The sequence below is a fragment of the Varanus komodoensis genome, unplaced genomic scaffold (assembly GCF_004798865.1).
Source record: "Varanus komodoensis strain SLA01 unplaced genomic scaffold, ASM479886v1 scaffold5, whole genome shotgun sequence".
Lineage (NCBI taxonomy): Eukaryota > Metazoa > Chordata > Lepidosauria > Squamata > Varanidae > Varanus > Varanus komodoensis.
Window position 1 is genome coordinate 52,455,577 of NW_025336087.1, and position 19,638 is coordinate 52,475,214.

General features: G+C 39.4%; 2 protein-coding genes across 7 annotated transcripts in view; one reads left to right on the forward strand and one right to left on the reverse strand.

The window, feature by feature from the left end:
- Nucleotides 1–578: 578 nt before the first annotated feature.
- MLANA (melan-A) lies at nucleotides 579–9,894 on the forward strand. The gene is made up of 5 exons (XM_044446743.1): nucleotides 579–614; nucleotides 2,897–2,991; nucleotides 6,204–6,300; nucleotides 7,052–7,156; nucleotides 9,594–9,894. The coding sequence occupies exons 2-5, from the start codon at nucleotides 2,918–2,920 to the stop codon at nucleotides 9,660–9,662; spliced, it is 345 nt and encodes a 114-aa protein (XP_044302678.1). The 5' UTR covers nucleotides 579–614; nucleotides 2,897–2,917; the 3' UTR covers nucleotides 9,663–9,894.
- Nucleotides 9,895–13,453: 3,559 nt separating this feature from the next.
- Nucleotides 13,454–19,638, reverse strand: part of KIAA2026 (KIAA2026 ortholog) — a 51,968-nt gene continuing 45,783 nt past the window's right edge. For 3 of the 6 annotated variants that reach the window (XM_044446196.1, XM_044446194.1, XM_044446197.1), the window contains one exon: nucleotides 13,454–18,748. In XM_044446196.1, the coding sequence (XP_044302131.1) occupies nucleotides 15,090–18,748 (3,659 nt within the window). In that variant the 3' untranslated portion in view covers nucleotides 13,454–15,089. The remainder of the gene's footprint in view (nucleotides 18,749–19,638) is intronic. The other 3 variants (XM_044446198.1, XM_044446199.1, XM_044446195.1) reach the window with 3 other exon arrangements.

Consider the following 19,638-nt stretch of genomic DNA (forward strand, 5'->3'; position numbering starts at 1 on the left):
TATGACAATTTGTAATTTATGTAAGTTATTGTAGCTTTTAAAAATTTGGGTTTACATTTGTATTCTGTATTGTATTTTTTTTAAAGTTTAAAAAAGTTTTTATTGTCATTGTATTTTGTATTGGATTTTATTCCGTTTTATATATTATTGTGAACTGCTGCCAGAGGGGCAGAACAGAAATAACAACAACAATATTCAAGAATGTTGCCCTTCAAAACAACTGAATAAGAACTCTGGTGCTTTAGATAGAAAGTGTTTGTATTGCACAAAATAGTGGAACGACTACTCTGACTCATTCGCATAACTATGTGGCAGAGCCCCCAAGTTGTTTAGTCCGTATGTGGGCCTAGATACTTGGCACTCTGTTGCTCAAGCTACTTGGGAGAGGTTAGGGGTGGAAATAATGGAATCTGAAACAGCAGAAGCCATTCTTTGGCTTGAATCCTTCACGCTAATTAGACTGATCAAAGGCTGCACTGCCAGGAACTCAAACTCGTGATCATCATGAGAGCTAACTAGTTCTAAGAAGGACATTTGTAAAAGTAAAAAAAGAGAGAGATAAAAAAGTCCAGTTATGTGTTTTGTACTCAGGCATAGTCTGGGTTGGCAGAAAGGTATGTGTCTCTTTCTTTCTTTCTTTCTTTCTTTCTTTCTTTCTTTCTTTCTTTCTTTCTTTCTTTCTTTCTTTCTTTCGATTTTCACAGTTTTAAGTTTCAGCTGAAAACTTTCCTTATTTCTGAAAAATGTAATTGATAAAGAAATACGTTCCTTGAATTGTGCTGAAAGTCTGTCTGTCCTTTTAGTTCACAGCAGAATTTACTGTTCTGCTGCTTTGCTGAATCCAAAGGGTGTAAGCCTGCATACTCTTTGGCGCTTTAAATACTATTGCATTGAATTAGACTTGAACTGAGTAACTGTGAATAAAACTGTAGCCAAAATATTTATCTGTGTGCTTTTCTAAGGGTGAAACCGTATAAATTAGATTAAACCATTCAGTTTCTTTGATATGGAAAATTAAGTTTCCTTGGCTATTCATACAAATGACCAGACGAATCAATCAGAGAGTTTTGCTAATGACATTAGGAAAAGCAAGAACACATACAGGGCAGCAGGAACTCAAATCATGCATATTATATTGCATGTTGATTTGGCTCGTTTACAAAGCTATATTCATAACGAAGCCTAAAAATCTCTTAAGCCAAAGAAAAAGGCAAAAGAAAATGCTCTCTGAAAACTGCACGATTGTGCTTGTCATGTATTAAGATTCTTGTTTTTATAATTACAGCCAGTCTTTCACAGGCATAGGAATGCACACTTAAGGGTGTCTGATGTGTGTAGTCTTACCTTGTCAATGGTTGTATGAGTTTTGGCCGTCAAAGGGAGGTGCAAAGCGGAGGAGGTAACATACAAGGAAACTGGCAAGACTACGTGTAGGTTAATTTGTTCACGGTTGCCACTTGTGAATTTGATAGCTGTCAACTGAAAATTAAAGGGCACCAAAAGGGGTAGCAACCAAGTGACAATGCCAGCAATGCAATCTGCCTTTGCTTTTTAAGTATTGCACTGGTTGTTCTCAGTGCCCTTCACCTTCAAATGCACCTGAGCGAGCGCCTCTCTCCATATCTTCCTACCTAACCACTTAGATCCTCTTCGGAAGTCCTCTGGTCACCCTCTCCTAGTAGGGTCAAAGAGGAAAGGGCCAAGAGGGGGGGATTCTCAGCAGTAGCGCCTAAACTCTGGAATTCAGTCCCCAGGGTATTATGACTGTCACCAACTCTTCTTTCTTTTAGGCACCAGGTGAAAATTTTTTTATGTAAACAGGTTTTTGCTTAATTTAATTTGATTTGATACTTTTATATTTTGCTATGGATTACTTATTTTAATTTAATTTTGGTTAATTTTTTGGCTGCATTTATTATGGTACAAATGGCTATATTTTATCATGAGATGTTATCTATTCTTGTTTTATCTATTTTATCTGATTATTAATTGTTTTATTGCATCATATCTATTTTATGCTGTTTTAGTATTTGTGAGATGTCCAGAGAACCTTTAGATTATGGGGCAGCATAGAAATGGAATGAAATAAACAATTAATAAATAATAATGCAAGGATTTTATAAATATCATTAAATAAATCCATAAATACTATATTGGAACCACTTAGTTTTGAGATAGTGGCTCTTAGCTGGAAAATGTGTTTGCATATGCATATTATTTTGCTGTATAAACATTGAGTGATCAGATTTCATCAAAAATAGTGCCATCTAATAAAAGCACCCTAAGCATATAACCTGCTTCCAAACAAAGGGGGTTTTTAGTGTACAATTACCTGGTCTCAGAGTTTTAAGAGGGTGCAGGTTCTAACACCTCCCGTGTTTTTTCCATGTCTTCTTCGATCTTGTATCTTACCACAAAAAATCAGTTAAGGAAGAGATGATGGAGCTGACATGATGCCTTTTGTTCAGAAGTGTTTTTCAGGGAGCCCTTAGAATGCATGCCAGTGGATGGCTTAGCCAACGCATTACCGTCTATTCAAAATCAAAAGATTAAAAATCTGGATTCTACTTATTATAACTTGGTGGGGGCATCTTCTTCTTCATAAATGGAAGTATGGGTTTCACCCTTCATAACCAATAGCTGTGCACATCATTAGCTGACTCTTTGACATACAACATGGCATTGTATTGGCAGGTTAGAATAGTTGTCCTGCTAGAACTAGCCTAGTAGCATTTCAGGCTCCCCAGGACTTTTTTTTTAAATGGCAATACCAGGAACTGAACCTGGCTTCTTTTGTATCCAAACCATGTGACCTACCAATAATAAATAAATAAATTCTGCAGCTCATCCTAAATAAGGGGCCAAAGTAAGGTGCATTACTTTGTTCATTTTGTAGGTGTGACCCGAATCAACCAAGATGCCCAGGGGACAGCATTACTTTGATGACAACTTTGGTCAAGGGAAAGGATACACCTCTCTTTCCGCAGAAGAGTAAGCAGAGAATCACATTCCAGTTCAAACATATTTTTACTTGTGAAAGAAACAGCAGAAGTGATTTTGCCTGCCTTCTCCATGGTTCATGCAGTAGCCCTGGGGAACAGCAGAGCTGATATCTGAATGACACATTCTCAATGGGGTGGTGTAGAGTGAGGGAAACTTACAACTATTATACAAAACATACAAATATTGCTGAAATAAGAAGGTGCCAGATCCCCTTTGGATATGTTTCAGATTGACTGTTCAGGGTTCAGGAAAGTCTATGGCTGTAATCTCATGTAGGGACTGCAGGTGGCACAGTGGTTTAAACCGCTTCGCTGCTGGGCTGGCTGATCGAAAGGTTGCTGGTCCGAATCTGCACAACGGGGTGACAGCGTTCCGTGCACTTCGGAGTTTAGTCATGCCAGCCACATGACCACGGAGACTGTCTGCAGACAAACGCTGGCTCCCTCGGCTAGGAAATGGAGATGAGCACCACCCCCTAGAGTCAGGCATGACTGGACTTAATGTCAAGGAGAAACCTTTACCTTTTTATTCTCATGTAACACTAACCCGTGGTTTGTGCCCAACTCAGGATTTGTCTGGCAGGTGATCAGACAAACTGCAGCTTACTTTCTCAATCTCTGGGCTGATTGTTTCCTTCTTCCTTCCCCTGTTCCTTCTCCACACCATAAATGCTTCTGTGGTGCTACACACTACTGGAAGATAAAGTGGCTTCTTTGTTTGTCTTTGCCGCTCTGACCCATGGCCTGGTGAAGCAGCTCATGCATAGTTCTAGTTCCATATGGAACAATAATCCATATTTCATGAAGCAAAAACAAACTATGGGTTCTCTTTTTGGATTGTTTGTAATCGAGAAACAAGTATTTATTTGTGCATCTGTGTTTGCACAACACTGCTCAGAATTCAGATGCCCTTACCATGGGCTAACATAATCATCATTATCACATTACATTATCATGTTACATTATTCACTGCGGTCAATCAGACATACAAATAAAATTGCATAAAATGACTCCTTCTTGGTGCAAATCCCATCACAGTTGGGATATTAAACAAACAAACGTATCTTCTCAAAGTATTTTTATAGGACAGGCTAGATAGATTCCATCACTGTTAGTATGATTGTCACAGGCATTATAAATAGCAGTCTGCCCTAATTTGGTATCCTCCAGCTGTTTGGGAGAAAAACTGAAAGATCCCTATCATTAGGCATCCTGGATAGCACTGATAGGAACTGAAGTCCCAAACATTTGGAGGGTACCAGGTTGAGGAAGCCTGGGCTGTGCCATTGTGGGCATCACTTAAAAGTCACTTTTCGGGCAACTTTTTCAGTATCAATTTCTGGAACGCAGACCCCAAAGGGGATGATTGGTGCTGCTCCTGTGATATTTTCAGACCCAAGTCAAAACATTTTTATTTTCCCTGATATTCTAGAGTCAGTCTGTTTGACATTTAATATGTTAAGGTCTATTAATTGTTTGATGTTCTTTTATTGTTTTCTCCTGTAATCTGTTTTGTGTGGCTAGTTTCGGTCATGTTCTTGTGCACTGACCTGGTGTCTACAAGGAAGAATGATGGGTTTGAAACATTTCAAGAAGCAAATAAAACTCATGGAAAGAGTTTGTTAAAAATATTTAATTTTCAGCTATCAGTTGTATTGCAGATGGAATGTGTATGCCTATCTGCAAATCACCCACAAAGTTCTGGATTTGGACTACCTTGTTGGGTTTACTAATCTTGTGGAGCGCAAAAGCAAGGGTGGTTCTCAAACAAACCAACCTGACAACCTGTGGGTTCCTCTAGGGGTTATGGTACCTGCAATGAGTTGTCATGTTATCCAGACCCATCCAGATCTATACCCCCATCTATACACCCATTTTCATGTCCCAAATCCCTTTAAAGGAGGTGGGATATGGTTGTACTCTTCTGAGTAGTTAGGATCCCAGAAAAAAAGTGCCAAATCTGTATTGCCCTGAGAAAGAGAAAAAAAAGGGGTATATAAATCTCACCATCCTCTTTTTGCAAGTGAAGATTGCTTATGCCTTTGCTTTCCTTTGACAGTTTTCCATTTGACAGCTGTCAAAAGCAAAAGAAAGGCAAGTCCTATTGGGATCCTGGGTTAGGACAATGTCCATGGTTGGTACTTCCATAGCAGGTACCTCTCATAATGTTGATCCAGATGAGGCTTCAATGTTTCACACACATCAACTGTGCAAGTATGGCTAAATTTAGGAAAAAATAGAATGAACGTATTTGTTCACATTGTGAGTTCTAAAAAAGAAAAAAAGTGGTTTGTCAGCTTCTTACAACCTTTCCAATCTGCTGTTTGGGCACATTAAGAGACTGCTAGTGGCTGTCAAAATCGGAATCACAAAATTTGACTGTCTGGCTGGTTTTCATGATTTAAAAGAAGGAGAGTTAAAGACCAAAAAAGCTGCTCTAAGCCAAAAATGGCTCACGAGTCAGTTTCCCTACAGAGAGATACCTGTAGGAATATCTGGGATACCTGCAGGTGGACTGAAGAGAAGGAGAGAGTGTGGGCAAACAAGTCACAGTGAGCCTGATCATCCGTCAGGCACAGTGTGAGTTGTTCACAGCTTATTGCCAGGTTGGGTTGGCAATGACATATGAACGCCAGTTTGCATGTCATATTAAGCCACGATGGGTTAATTAACCAAACCCCTGGGCAGTTTAAGGGTTGTGGGAGATTTGTGAACCACACCAACACATGCCCATTGCTGGGTGTGCATGTCACGTTAAGTGATAGTTGCTAGTTAAATATGCGAAAGTTGCCCAGCGCTGTCACGCACCAGAACCCACATGGCTTCAGGAAGCCGCAGAGGGCTGTACAATTATGCAGATCAAGTCAGTGTGTCAGTTTCATTATAAGGAGGATATTATCATACCCATCAACATTCCTGTTATAAATGGAAATTGCATGCAATGTGCCAGTGGTAATCAAAGTCCCATCTCTATACCCTTGTTTCCTGGATGTATGATAAATTTTGTCCTAAATATGCAGAATTCCCCTGAACTGATTGAACATGATTACTGCAGCCCCCTGCATCAGCAACCACTCTTGCTTACATCTTTTTTCTATTTCAAAACAGCTCTTTATATCGAACTTGGTCAAGTTGTCATTTCTTTCCTTATTGCTTTGTGTTCCTTGAACTTGTGAATAGACTAATTTTTCTTTTTCAAAGGGCTGCAGGAATTGGAATTCTTGTTGTGGTTCTTGCAGCTTTACTGATCATTGGCTGTTGGTATTACACAAGACGCAGTGGTTATACAAGCCTTCTGGTAAGGACAAATGGACTCCCTGCTACACTGTTTGGGATAACTTGTATTACTCCATTAGAGCCCAAGGATCTGGATGACGCTTAATTGCTTGAAAAAAATGTGGAGGCTCAGCTCTACCTGGAATCCCCCCTCTCTGATCCTGACCCTTGCCCTTAATCCCGGATGTGCAAGGACATTCTTCACTTGATCAGTGGTGAGGCAAATACACTCTGCAGATTCTCAGAGGCACCTTTGCATGTGCTTCCTTCACATGAACCAGGGTTAAACCTGGACATAGGAAGCAGGTGCTGGGGCTGAAGACTAGCACAAATTCAGCCCCTGGACTGAGTGAGGCTGGACAATGCATTTTGCTTGAAGTATTTTGCCTGAAGAAGTACACCACCAAAAACAGCTTATTTATTTGTACATTTGTAATCTGCCTTACTTCTGTTGTGGACCTCAAGGTGGTTTTCAGGTGCCTCCCCTATGCAGACACCTGTCAGTCCCAAGGGTGTTTCTCCCCAGCTGGTGGCTTTGCAGTGTCACATGACAGAGCAATGGAAAACCCGTCTGTGCTCACATGACAAGCATGAATGTTAATTCAGAAACAGACACTGAGGAAAAGGAACATCTAATGAACATCCTAGCTTATGTCATTTTTATATTGGTATTATAGATGGATCCGTGTAAAACCACTGCCTGGCTTATCTCTCATTTCCAGTTTTTTAAGACCTATCCCCATTTTTCTTGGGATCTTTTGCCCACTTTGCAGAGTAAGAATTTTAGAGTGGCTGGCATGAAGACCTTCGAAGACAAGAGTGCCTTACTGGGCTCCAAAGTGCCCCTGCAGGAGTACAGCACCAATGGTGGCTACATGGTAAAATGATTGCTTTTATTTATTTTGAGTAAAACTTTCCAATTAGGCAGAGAGTACAGTCTTGGTGGAGAATCCATACCGCATTTTTAGAGTTGTGGGAGTCACTTTACAGTTAAGGTGCATGGCCTGTTCCATGATCAAGCTGAAACTTAGATCCATTATTAAATCAAGTCAATTTGTTCTACTTGTAGGAAATTGGGAACACAAAATTCCAGAAAACTCTCATACTAGTTGAGTTATACTATTTCTAAAAGTTTGCACTGAAGGACAGGCATTTATTGAATGTATAGGATATTTAGTTCTTGGGTAGTTCAGAAAATGTCAAAAATTCAAAGGGATATTATAAGAATGTGCCTTTTGAATTGGTGAAAATCAGTTCAGTATTTCCAAAGTTGTGAGATTTCAAGGTTCCTGTCATGCCCTTAAGAGGTACAGAGTGAAAAGCATTATGGACCTTTGCAAATCTATAATTTCATATATTTAATGTAAGTTTACAGATTTCAGAACACAGCTCTGCTGCTAAAACAATTAGTGTAACAAAATCCAAGTTTCTGCATGTTCCATTTTTGACCTCTTTCATCTGGCTTTCATCTTCTTCACTCCACTGTGCTTACCCTACTAAATATTTCTGTAGTAATCAACTACTATATATATGATGGAAAGTAAGGACTCCACATTGAAATCATAAATGTTGATGATGCTGAGGGGCTTCTCCTTTAGATACAGGAAGAATTAGGTCTATTCTTGACATCTTCACTTAAAGAGGAGTTTTGTCTTCCTGTTATTTCTGCTTGGATAACCCAGCGGTGTCTTAAAGGAAACTTGGATAAGCCCAAATTTATGTTCCACTCCCCCAATTCTTTTCATATTCATTGTTTTCTCTGAGAAATTATCTATTTAATTACTCCCTGTGTTCTACATCTTTTTTCTATGAAAACCCCAACATAATGATGAAATAGTAAGAAGGACCCCTAAAAATGAACAGAACTTCAGATTTGATAAACACCATTTTAAATAATGAAAGTTATACTTTTCACACCCCATTGTAATGGTGACATATAAAGCAGAATATACAAAATTACTCCTGCTAGTTCTAATGTGACTTATGTCTAAGAGAAAGTATTCTTAGGGCCACAACATGTCTTTGATTTCTTACTAAACTTGCCTATGTAGCATTGTGCTATGAAGTGTTCCTTCACCACAATTACATGGATACAGCATGATCAAACAGGCCACTTTTAAGAATTAAAAGTGGCCCAAGTTTTGGATTAGTGAAGAAAAGAACATGACTGCCAGTTCCAAGGTCTTGAGGTGGAACAATGAACTGAGTAACACTGCTCATTTCATTATTGTTACTTTAAATTTATTGCCATTCACTGATGATAATTATTATTTATTTTATTTCTATACCACTCAGAGCCAAAACTCTCTGGGCAGTTTACAGCAATAATTCCTCCAATACGCTCCTTAGGCACTCTGAAAGGATCATCAGTGGCTTTCCAAACAGGAATTGTGAAAGCTGGCTCTCCAGCCAAATGGAGACATGTCTGCCAGGCACTATGGGTTGTTCACAGAACAACCAATTCACTGTGGCTTATTGCCAGAGCTGGTTGGCATGACATGCAAATATCCCCACCCACTTTGTCCTCTCAGATTTCTTGTAAGGCCAGACAGGGCTCCTCTCTTTTTAGCATCACGAACATTTACCTTTCTCTGTTGCCTAATATAATATTCTGTACACTGGCTGCCTTCTCCACCATATGCTTTTAATTTCTGGTTTGTGTTCTGTCTCTTTTATTATTTAGTTTGTTCTTCACTTTAATCATGTTTTCCCTCTTGCAACATCTCACTGTCTGTGAATTCTTTTTCAGAATCATTTAACTTACTTATTTGATGAGAATCTTAGCTTTCTTGGTAATTTCATGCCCGTGGAAGTCCTTGACTTGAAACGTTTTACAAACTAATATTAATAATCAGTAATGTTCCTTTTGAGGCATAGTTATCATTCATGCTACAGGTTATTAGCACCAAACACTAGCTTTGATACACAGAAAATGCTTATGGCTTGACTCCAACACTCTGCAAGTTGGCTTCTGCTCACACAAGGGGTCTTCTCCTTGCAGCCACCTGCAAGCTTCCTGTCTAGATTTTTGGGGCATGGGTGACTACAAGAAAGAAGAAAAGTCTGTGTGGAATGCATGTGTGCATGACCACGCTTACAGATCAGCTCTTTCTTAACGCACAGGCATCTAATATAAAACCAAAAATACTGTTTCAACTTAAATAAGTGATTGCTTATTCTTAATGCATATATTTTTGATTAGGAAAAAGATGGGAAATCCTTTCAGGCTCAATTATTTACTAGCATAGGAAATTATAATGTATCCTAAAATTTCTGTGTTTGTGATTAACTCTTCCCTGTGCTTCATCAACACAGGTGCCTGATGCTCCACCAGCCTATGACAAAGTCTCCGCAAGCTCATTGCCTCCACCGTATGTGCCATGAAGCAAGAAAAAAATTAAATGGAGTGCTTGCTTAATTACATGTACTAGCTTTAATTTCTAGCAGTACCTGAAGGAAAAAATGCATGCTATTATGAATAGTTCCAGAGGCCATAGCTGTTTAAAAATATTCAGCAGTTCCCTGTTGCTTGAGTTGCCCAAGATGCTACAGCCTTTTATTTCCTTGCCTGGAGTCACCATCATAATGTGCCATTGAGATTTTTACTTCTGGAGACCTACGAAGCCTAATAAACATTGAAGCGCAACCACCAGACTTATTGAAATACGTGAGATTTTGCGAACACCACCACATAGGGTGTAGTAAACTTTTTGACATTTTACTAAAAATACAATGGTATTGTCTGTTGAAGATCTGTCTGTCTGCAAGTAGCAAGCCTAGAAATGCAGCTCATTAAACTTTTGTGCTTTTGCTCAGCTCTGATGGAAATAGTCATCCTACCTGAAAATTTGCTCATATCTTGCTCAGTATCTGTCGAGTGTGTTGACTGTTATTTCAAGCCTACTAGTGGTTATTCAGTAAGGGGTGTGGGAAGCGTCTTTCCCCTACATTTTGACTTCAGTCCATTGCTTTCTAATTACTTTCCCCCCTCCCACGCTGGGCTTTTTGTGAAGAAAGTACAGCTGGGGAAGAGTAGCTTCAGGGAGAAAAGCCAGGGTGGGAAGAAATAAAATTATTTATTAATATCCTGCTCTTCTGCAATCACAGTGTGATTAAAACAATTGATCACATTAAAAACAAATAAACCACAGGATAGATTGTTATATTAATTCGTTTTATATTTTTAGTGTATTATATTTTAATTGAAGTTTTGTGAGCCGCCCCGAGGCTTCGGCGAATGGGGTGGCATAGAAATTTTCTAAATAAATAAAATAAATAAATAAATAAATAAATAAATAGAACAAGCAACTAAAAAACTGAGGTAGCAGAAAATTAATCAGATGTTAACCAGTAGTGTTTCAGTTTTTGTTAACTTTGAAAATGTGCCAAACACAACTTAGTTGGAAGCACGTGCTGCTCTTGAAATCGATTTCTGTAACTCAGTTGTTCTGACTTTCTCAGATTTGACAATGACTGGATTCTGTCTGGGATCTGAGATTGTCACCTCTAGTTTCACCCTGACCTAATAGCATTGCGCAAGTACATTTCAGTCACCTGTATGGTCCTGTTCTACATGTGATGAGTACAAAGAGGCAGGGAAGGGCAAACTGGGAACATCAAGCAGCCAGTCATCAGAATCCAGTCATCCCCATCCCATTGTTTTATCAGTATTGGCCCAGCAGACCATGAAATCTGTCAGGGGGAATAGATTATGCTAGCACACATGCCTGGCAAGTCCAACTTGAAGTATGACTCTCTACCTCTCTAACTAGGAGTAGCTCCACTGAATTCAACAGGACTTACCTCTGAATAGACTAGTAAATCGTTCCATCAGTTGATTTGACTGCTAGCCTTACTAGAATGTGGAAGATCCTTGCTAACTTATTTAATTGAAAGTTGCCATGGAGAAGTTGGATTGGAGCTATGACACACTGGGGAAGGTTTAAATTCTTCTGATTTAAATCACCCTAAAAATCCATTGGGGATTAAATCAGGGATACTGTTGAGGGAGGAAGGGTAAACTGACCTCCCCCAGTACTGCAGTTCCAACTCAATATAGCCCTGTCATGCCTGCTTTTAAGGAAAGGACATCATAAGATCTGGTTACAAATCTTCTATTTCATGCCTTATTTGGGATCAATTTGTAATACCACAGTATGTTCAGGTTGGGCACAGCTTTATCCCATACCATTGTTTCATAATCTTCAACGTAAGTACCACGCTCGATGCGATGCAAGCACTGGCATAATGTATGTACTTGTTGCAGGGCTGGACATCCCTCTCTCCAAATTGACAAGGAAACTCACTCTGCACACAAAAGAAACTCAATTTATTAATCCTTATTTTGATTTGATGTTTGCGGTTGTGAAACATACTGAAGATGGTTATGAGAAGAATCAGACACAAGAGGAGTTTTCAAAGAAGTCTTGACCAACTGAAGAATTGGATTAAAACATGAGCATGATTGCATTTTGAAGTGCACTATAAAGTTTTGCTGGTACAGCACTTTGTAGCTATCAGGCTGCCTCTGAACAACCTTCATCCATTTTTTGTTGCTGCTGTTTAAGAAAAGATAAGAAGTAAAATGTAGCTCAGCAGACATCATCAGATAGAAAACATTAATCAATCAAGTCACATATATGATATTAATATTGGTGTTACTGAGATGAATTACAGAGGTCAGAGTGGGAAACTTGTAGGGTGGTCACTTGTAGCCCAAAATTACCATTCTCCTTCAACATTGGCTACACTGAAAAGGGCTGATGCAAGTTGTAGATCACAACATATGGAGTATCATGAACTGTCCACTACATTGAATGATTGTATATGCATCCTATTACAGTGATAACAAATATTATCTAGGAAGAAATAATACATAGGCTGAAGTGGAACAAGAGATAATGACTTGATTTGAATAATACGGCACAGCTCATCATGGATTATTTAGCTCACAATGAGATGCTGTATCTGTGGGTACCAAGTAGTATATGCAACACCCACTTGGGGGTTATGTTGTGTAAATCCAGTGAGCATGAGTCACTCAAGAGTTAAACAATCCTCACATAACTCTAGAACAGGCTGAATTGCTTAGCTTGTGCTTGCTGGTTCATACAACACAACCACATACAACAGTGGGTGCATATGAAGCCTAAATATTAAATTATTCTCAGTGGGTTGTTTTGTCAGGCAAACAACCCCTATTTTAACCTCCAGCTTTTAAGCAGTGCCAATTGATTGCCTCAGGAGTTGCCACACTTCTTCAAGACTGGGTAATAGTGGACTTTATTCACCTGTATCATCGTGTGACCAAATCCAATAGCTTGCATGGCACAAGGAAGTCATCATGTACACTATAATGCCCAGGTTGGCATGAGGGGGGGGGCACCAGCAAAAGCATAAAAGCAGCACCAGATAGGGGACCATATAAATCAATGTGAAACACCCCCCTCCAATAGTGTAACACTAGCTAACATATCTTTGGTTAGGGACACCCATCTCTGTGGTAACTGCAGCGTACGTGTGGGAGTTTAATTTCCACATGTGCAGGAAGGCAAAGATGTCTCTGATATCTCTGTAGTGTCATTCTAACAACCTACTTTCCTACTATTGAGGATGTGCTAAAGTTCAAGGCAAAAGAGGAGACACTTCTTCTTCAAAGCCAGAGACTGAACACATTAAGGACAAGTAGAATCTGATGTAAATATAACAGACTCTCTTAGGCTTCAGTTCATGCCCACCTCTGAGTACAGGCTCTACATTTCAGTTCTCTATCTATAAGCAGAATGTTTAAGTGCCTATAATATACTGCTATTTAATTTATATCCCATCTTTCTACCAAAAAAGTGCTTATGGCAGCTGTTCAGAGCCCGACACTATATAATCCCAAACATTCTCTTTAATAATACTCAACAACAATCTGGTAGTCACTGATCACAACATGAGTAAGTCTCCCACCACTAACCAAAAAGGGAATTCTTGGCTATAACTCATTGCCTAGCATAGTGTCTCAGGTAAAAAGAAAACCAGCTAGAGAAAAATCTATTTAGGACAATTTTGTTGACATTTCTGCTTAACCTTTGCTAGAGACAGTCTACTCTTGCAAATATACTAAGTCCAAATTTTAAAATTAAATGAAATATATATGAGCATTAAGCACATTTCTACTTTTCCTAAATTGTTTAAGACTTGCATTTATTGACTCAGATACACAGCTTTAAAGAGCCACAAGTCACAAGCAACTCATGAAGAGAAAGGTTCTTAGTTACCTCACTTCCTTACATTCATTCTTGAATTCAGGCACATTTCCTTCATTCTAAAATGGCTGTCAGACAGTCCAAGTATTTTACTTATCTTCCCTCATGTTACCAAGTGAAGCCCTTCATCAAAGACTTTGACTATTGTGACTTAGAAATAGCATTTTGAACAGTCTCTCTAATTTTTCTACCCTGCAACTATTGTAGTCCATCCTTTCTTATTACTGTATTTGCTAGAAAGCCTCTAAGTCCCAGTGTTTGGGTTTCTCTACCTTTGTACCAAAGACGTAACAATGAAAAGGTCTTGTAATTTGTCCAAAATTACTAAAATACTTGTGCACTATTTTGCCTCCCAAAATGAACAGATTTCAGTAAACATTTTCAAAATATGAAAGTGATTCTTTTCATACCCTGTATAATGTACCAAGTCCTGATAATTACAATTTTATAAACTTGAAGACAGGGTTAGAAATTATTTAGAGAAAAGCTGTAAGAAAAAAATGGAATGGTGGAAAGTCAAAACCATAGCCATGAAAATCCCGCTAGGCTAAGTGTGCTAAGGCTAAGTGTGCTTAGGCCCACAGCATTTGTGTAAACCCCAATATCTTTAATTTCTTAATGCACATACATACATAACCTTGTGCTATCAAGTATCCCTTTTACACAATGACATTGATACAGTATTATCAAGCAGAAATACAGCAACTTTGTTTATTATTACATGCAGATTCTTCTGCATTATTGCTAAACAGTACACTTGTCCAAAATTACTAAAATACTTAAAAAACTATACATTATGTAAACAAAACATAAATAAGACAGAGTAGTTCTTTTTACACAGATTTTAGTACATACTGTTAGGGAATCAGGGATATGTACAATTTTACACCATAGACTGCATTTTAAATGCATAAATATGCTTTTTATTAAAAAAAATTAAGTAAATTTTCCCCAAAGTGTACTACACTATTTATAAACAAGATGGGAAAGTTTCTAAATTGTGAGGAAAAAAACATATCCCTGTAAATGTACTAGTCAAGAGTCAAACATTGCTTCCTACAACATATCTTAACAGATGGACATTTTCCACCTCTTCAATTAAAAAAACCCTTAGAAAGCACAGGTCTTTAAAGTATTTAAAGAGGTGTTTACTCCCCACTTAGGAAAAAAAATTGAAAGTAGCTACAATGCTATGAAGTTTTCTGTAGAAAATCAGCTACAGCCTTATGCACATAAACCCTTGGGCACATGGTAGGTATTTTAAAATTGAGCGCGTATCAGTCCCCAGTTAATGGAAAACTGGGTAGCTGATATGTGCAACATGTGCAGAATGCTGAAACCATTCAACCCATGAGTTTCCAGTGGCACGTAAAAGAGTCCAGTTCTCTACCTGGCAGTTTTTATCTGTTCAAGAGTGGTCATTACATGCCTTGGGTTCATGCACATCAGCCCCATGTATGGTATATTTCAAAAAACAGCATAAGAATTTCTAACAATTATAAATTAATGTCGTACTCAAAAGAATGCCCAACAGTTTAACGGCTCATTTACTTTAAGTTCAAGATGCAGCTGTGTCAGGTACACCTATGCTGGACTTCAGAAAATTTGGGAAGACAACAGCAGGATTTCTGGTTGTAGAAACTATGTCAGGAGTGAAGGAGGTTGACTGAGAGGAAGTTTTAGATGTTGGAGTCTTTATAGCATTCAAAATGGCTCCTTCTGGGCTGACCATAAGTTTTTTGATAGATGTATCCAGATGCAATACAGAGCTACTGCTTTGTAGCTGCGAATTACCAGTCTGAGTAGCATGAACTGTTGTTTTAGCTACAGTAGTAGATGGGGTGCTTGTTACCAGGGATGTAGGCAGTGTTGTTGCAAATGACGGAGTACCTGGTTTTGTAGCAGTGTTTACCATCTGTGGTGTTGCATGGACGATAGGCAGGGCGTTTGCAGTCCCCAGAGAGTTCACAATTTTGGTAGAGCTTTTCAAAGGCTGTTTTGATGGTTGCCAACTTGATGTATTACTTGACACTTGTGTAGTCTTCTGAGCAGTGGAAGCAGCATGGGGCCCACCTTGAAATCCATGGCCATTGCTAACAGCTAAAAGAGGCCCAAGTTTTGGATTTGTAGAGATAAGAAGAACATGACTGCCAGCTCCAAGGCCCTGAGGTGGAACAATGAACCGAGTACCACTGATCATTATCTGAGTTCCAGGTGCCAAAGGGGTACACGTGTTAATAATTATTTTCTGTTGGATACAGGATTCATTCAACTGTCCTCCCAAATTGTTAACAATGGATGGTGAAGCTGGAACAGTTTGAGTGGTAGAGGCACCAGGGGCACAACTGAAAGCAGGAATTGGCTTTACAAAATTAGGAGGCAATAGTTGAGAAGGTAGGGGAAATAAATTATTAAAACTGATTACTTTACTTGTATTTGGTGCATTAGGAGGCAATACAGTTTGTGGTTTCTGAGTACTTCCATTGGTTGGCACTGCCGATGAAATTCCTGGTGGTTGAAATTGGACTAATGGGGACTGTTGACCTTTTGAAAGGGGCATACACTGTGCAGCAGGTGAGGCTGCTGGCAGTTGAGGGACTGTGTGTATCATTTTGGGGGCACCATTCACTGCTCCAGGCAAGGCAACTGTAACTGGTAACTGAAAAGCAGATGATAAACTTGGTTGGGTAGCTGAAATCAGTACAGATGAAGCAAGGTGCCCTGTTTTCACAGTTGATATAGCCATCGTACTTCCAACATTAGAGGTACGCATTTGAGGAGTTAAAACTGGTGTAACTTTTGTCAAAGTATCTACTCCACCATCCAAAACAGTAGGCCGTGTTCCAGTAGTAGCTCCACTCAATGCCACAGAAGCAGAATCTAAACATGAATTAGTTGTTACTGTAGGTATATTCAATACACTTGCTGAATCAGTCAGAGACTCTCTGACAGGTGTAATACTCTGACATGGAGGATCAGGGCATACAGGAACCAAACCACTGCTTGTTGAAAATGGCAAGATAACACCCTGGCTATTTTTCTCTTCTGCACCTTTTGGAGCAGTAGACTGCATAACGTGAATTGGTGGAACACTCTGAGCATTACCTGTGCTATTTATAATGGCCTGACCAATGTTAAGTCCAATTTTCACATCTTTTATCTGTGAAACTGTTGGTGCTGCATTTACTTTTATTGATGTTCCCACAGTAGATGGAATCAAAACTAACTGAGGCTGCTCTGTGCTTTTAACATATGTTTTGCCCAGGGAAGGAGGGAAGGTCGGTTTAAATGATTCTGCAGTTAAACTGGCATTTGGATGAATATTGGCAAGTGGAGTATTAATAAAAACCAGTTTCTGTGCTGTAATGCCAGTGGATGTTGGCGCAGGGATTAGACTGACTCCTGCAGTTCCACAAGCGGGAAGAAGGGGGGGATTTGTGACCAACATAAGTTTCTGAATTTGAGCCCCACTCATCATATTTCCATTAGTTATGGGCGTAACCTCAGGCTGTGTAACAGGATATTTTGTATTATTCACACTGACTTGATTAATAAAAGGAGCCTGGGTAGTACATGTGGCATTCTGCCCAATATTTCCTGGAGAAATGCTAACTGCATTAACTGAGCTGTTTGGTGGTGCTGGAATGACAACATTAGACGACATGGGAGACAAAAAGGTCGGGGAAGACGCGTGTACAGTTTTTTGCATTCCATGACATACAGAGCCACTGTTATGAGGCTGCCCAAATGTAAGCATCATGTTTTTCCCCATTACCTGGTTTACAGAAGCAGGAACAGTTGGAATGGAAGCTGAAGTTGTTGGAGAAGATTGGACAGCTGTTGGAAAACTGGGTATGGCAGTTGTTACAGTCTGAAAGGTAGAGGTTGACAACTGTGTGGCTTTTGGCACAAAAAAGGCCTGAAGCTGAGGTGCATATGTGAAAACAGAACTTGGAGATAAGTTATTTGGGGAAATCTGCTCAGAATTTGTCTGCACCTTAACAATACCTGTGTTCCCACCTCGTGTTCTAACAAGGATGGATTGTGAATCTCTGATACATATTGTTTTCAGTTCTTGTTTAGCTTCACCATCGTCAGCGCTTTTTGGAGGGGATGCCAGTCTTGGGGAGGCACCGCTGGTGCAAGCAGAAACACTTGGTGGTAGAGTTGTTGTCAATGCCTGAACTGCTGAGGAAACAGTGGGTGAAGCAACAGGGGATGAGGCAGCTGAAATTATAGTCTTGGTTTTAGTAGTCTCACTTTGGCTCATTTTCACCACTGATGCTAATACATTACTGGTGGAGGTTATAGAGGGCAATGTTGAAAATCGGCTCACAGCATTAGCTCCTTGTGGCAAATGGGTAGTATTCTTTTTAAAATGTGTGGGCAGAAAGGCAGCAGCAGCAGCATTTACAGAAGATGTTGGAAGGACAGATGCTAAAGTAGTGTTGACAGCTGTTGGCTGTGGAAGAGTGAGACAGGACTGCTCAGTAGTCTTTTGCTGCAATGGCTGGATTTCTTTTGCCCCACTTTTAGTTTCTTTGTGATGGATAAGAAAATTTTTAGGCAAAATAAGGACTTGCTGCATGATTTTCTCTCCTGTGGTTTTTTCTCCTGGTTTACAGTCAACCACAGGCTGCATCTGAATCTTCATTGAATTGCTTTGCAAGTCTACTGGCATACAGTGGCCACCAGGCATCTTGTACAGCACCTGTAATGGACTCTTTGAACTGGTCTGGCAGGGCAACACTGGTTTAACCGGGGAAGAACTCATGGTAGACACAATCAGTTTTTCAGAAGTAGAAATGCTTCTACCTGCAGTGGGTGTCAGCTGACTTGTTAAGGTCACTTTGTTCCCAATATTCTTAGCAAGCAAGGCTTGTATAGGCTTGGTCCCTTTTATTAAGTTCGATATTGATGCTGTAGAGTCTGTCATATCCAATGATTCTAAAGATGAGGATTCGATTTGCTGATTTAAACAAGTATCGATTGACAGATCGTTGTCTATACCATGAACTGTGGTATCAGTTGTGCTTAATTTGAACCTTTTCCTTGGTAAAAACTCATTTGTGCTCTCATCTAGGTAACAGTTTTGCTTGGACTGGCGTTTAAAAGATTTAGGCACTGCCTTTTGTATTTCTCGGTAAGTCAGGTCTTTTTTTAGTGGCTTGGATTTTCCTGCAGCAAGATCCATCTCTGATGGTTTCAAGTTTTCTGCAGAGGAAAAAAAAGCAAAGAAATAGTGTTTTAAAAAGCAAAAATCAAACTTTTAATCAATTTACTAGTGCTTTGAAATAACAAAAAGCTTACACTGCCATACCACCCAATAAACAAGAGGTTTCAAAATACTAGCAATGATTTAATCCTAACAGATGCTAATTACATAGGTTCTATAAACAGTAACTTAATCTATATCCAGTTTAATTTAACTTCATTAAGAATCAAAATTATAGGTTTGCCAAGGCGTGAAGTCAATGCATATGGACATTTGTCAGAAAAAGTTTCTACAGTACAAATTACATCCATATATGCCCAGCCGCCCCTTGAGATCGGCGGGAGAGGCCCTTCTCCGGGAGCCCTCCGTGAAAGAAATTAGGAGGGTGGCTACTCGGAGGAGGGCTTTCTCAGCGGTGGCGCCTAAGTTATGGAATGTGCTCCCCAGAGAGGTCCGCCTGGCGCCGTCGTTATTTGTTTTTCGGCACCAGGCGAAGACCTTTTTATTTAAGCGGCATTTTAACTGTTAATATTATTGGATTTTATCTGGCCAGGGTGGCTTATTTTATATTGTATTTTTGTATTTTTAACCTAATGTTTATATTTTTTTAATTTAAGATTATAATTATTTTAATTTATTGTTGTAAGCCGCCCCGAGGCTTCGGCGAATGGGGTGGCATAAAAATGTTTTAATAAATAAATAAATTACTTTAGTCGGTGAATCTTTTAAGTAACTAGAGTAGTAATGTACAAACGAGAAGGCCAACCTTTTGCAAGTGTTCCAAACACATCCTTATAAAACACTGGAATGTTCTCACAACGCACCTACCTCCCAACTGCTGCTGGGACTACTTTCTCCTTACCTCTAAATCCAAGAGTTGGAGGAGGAGGCA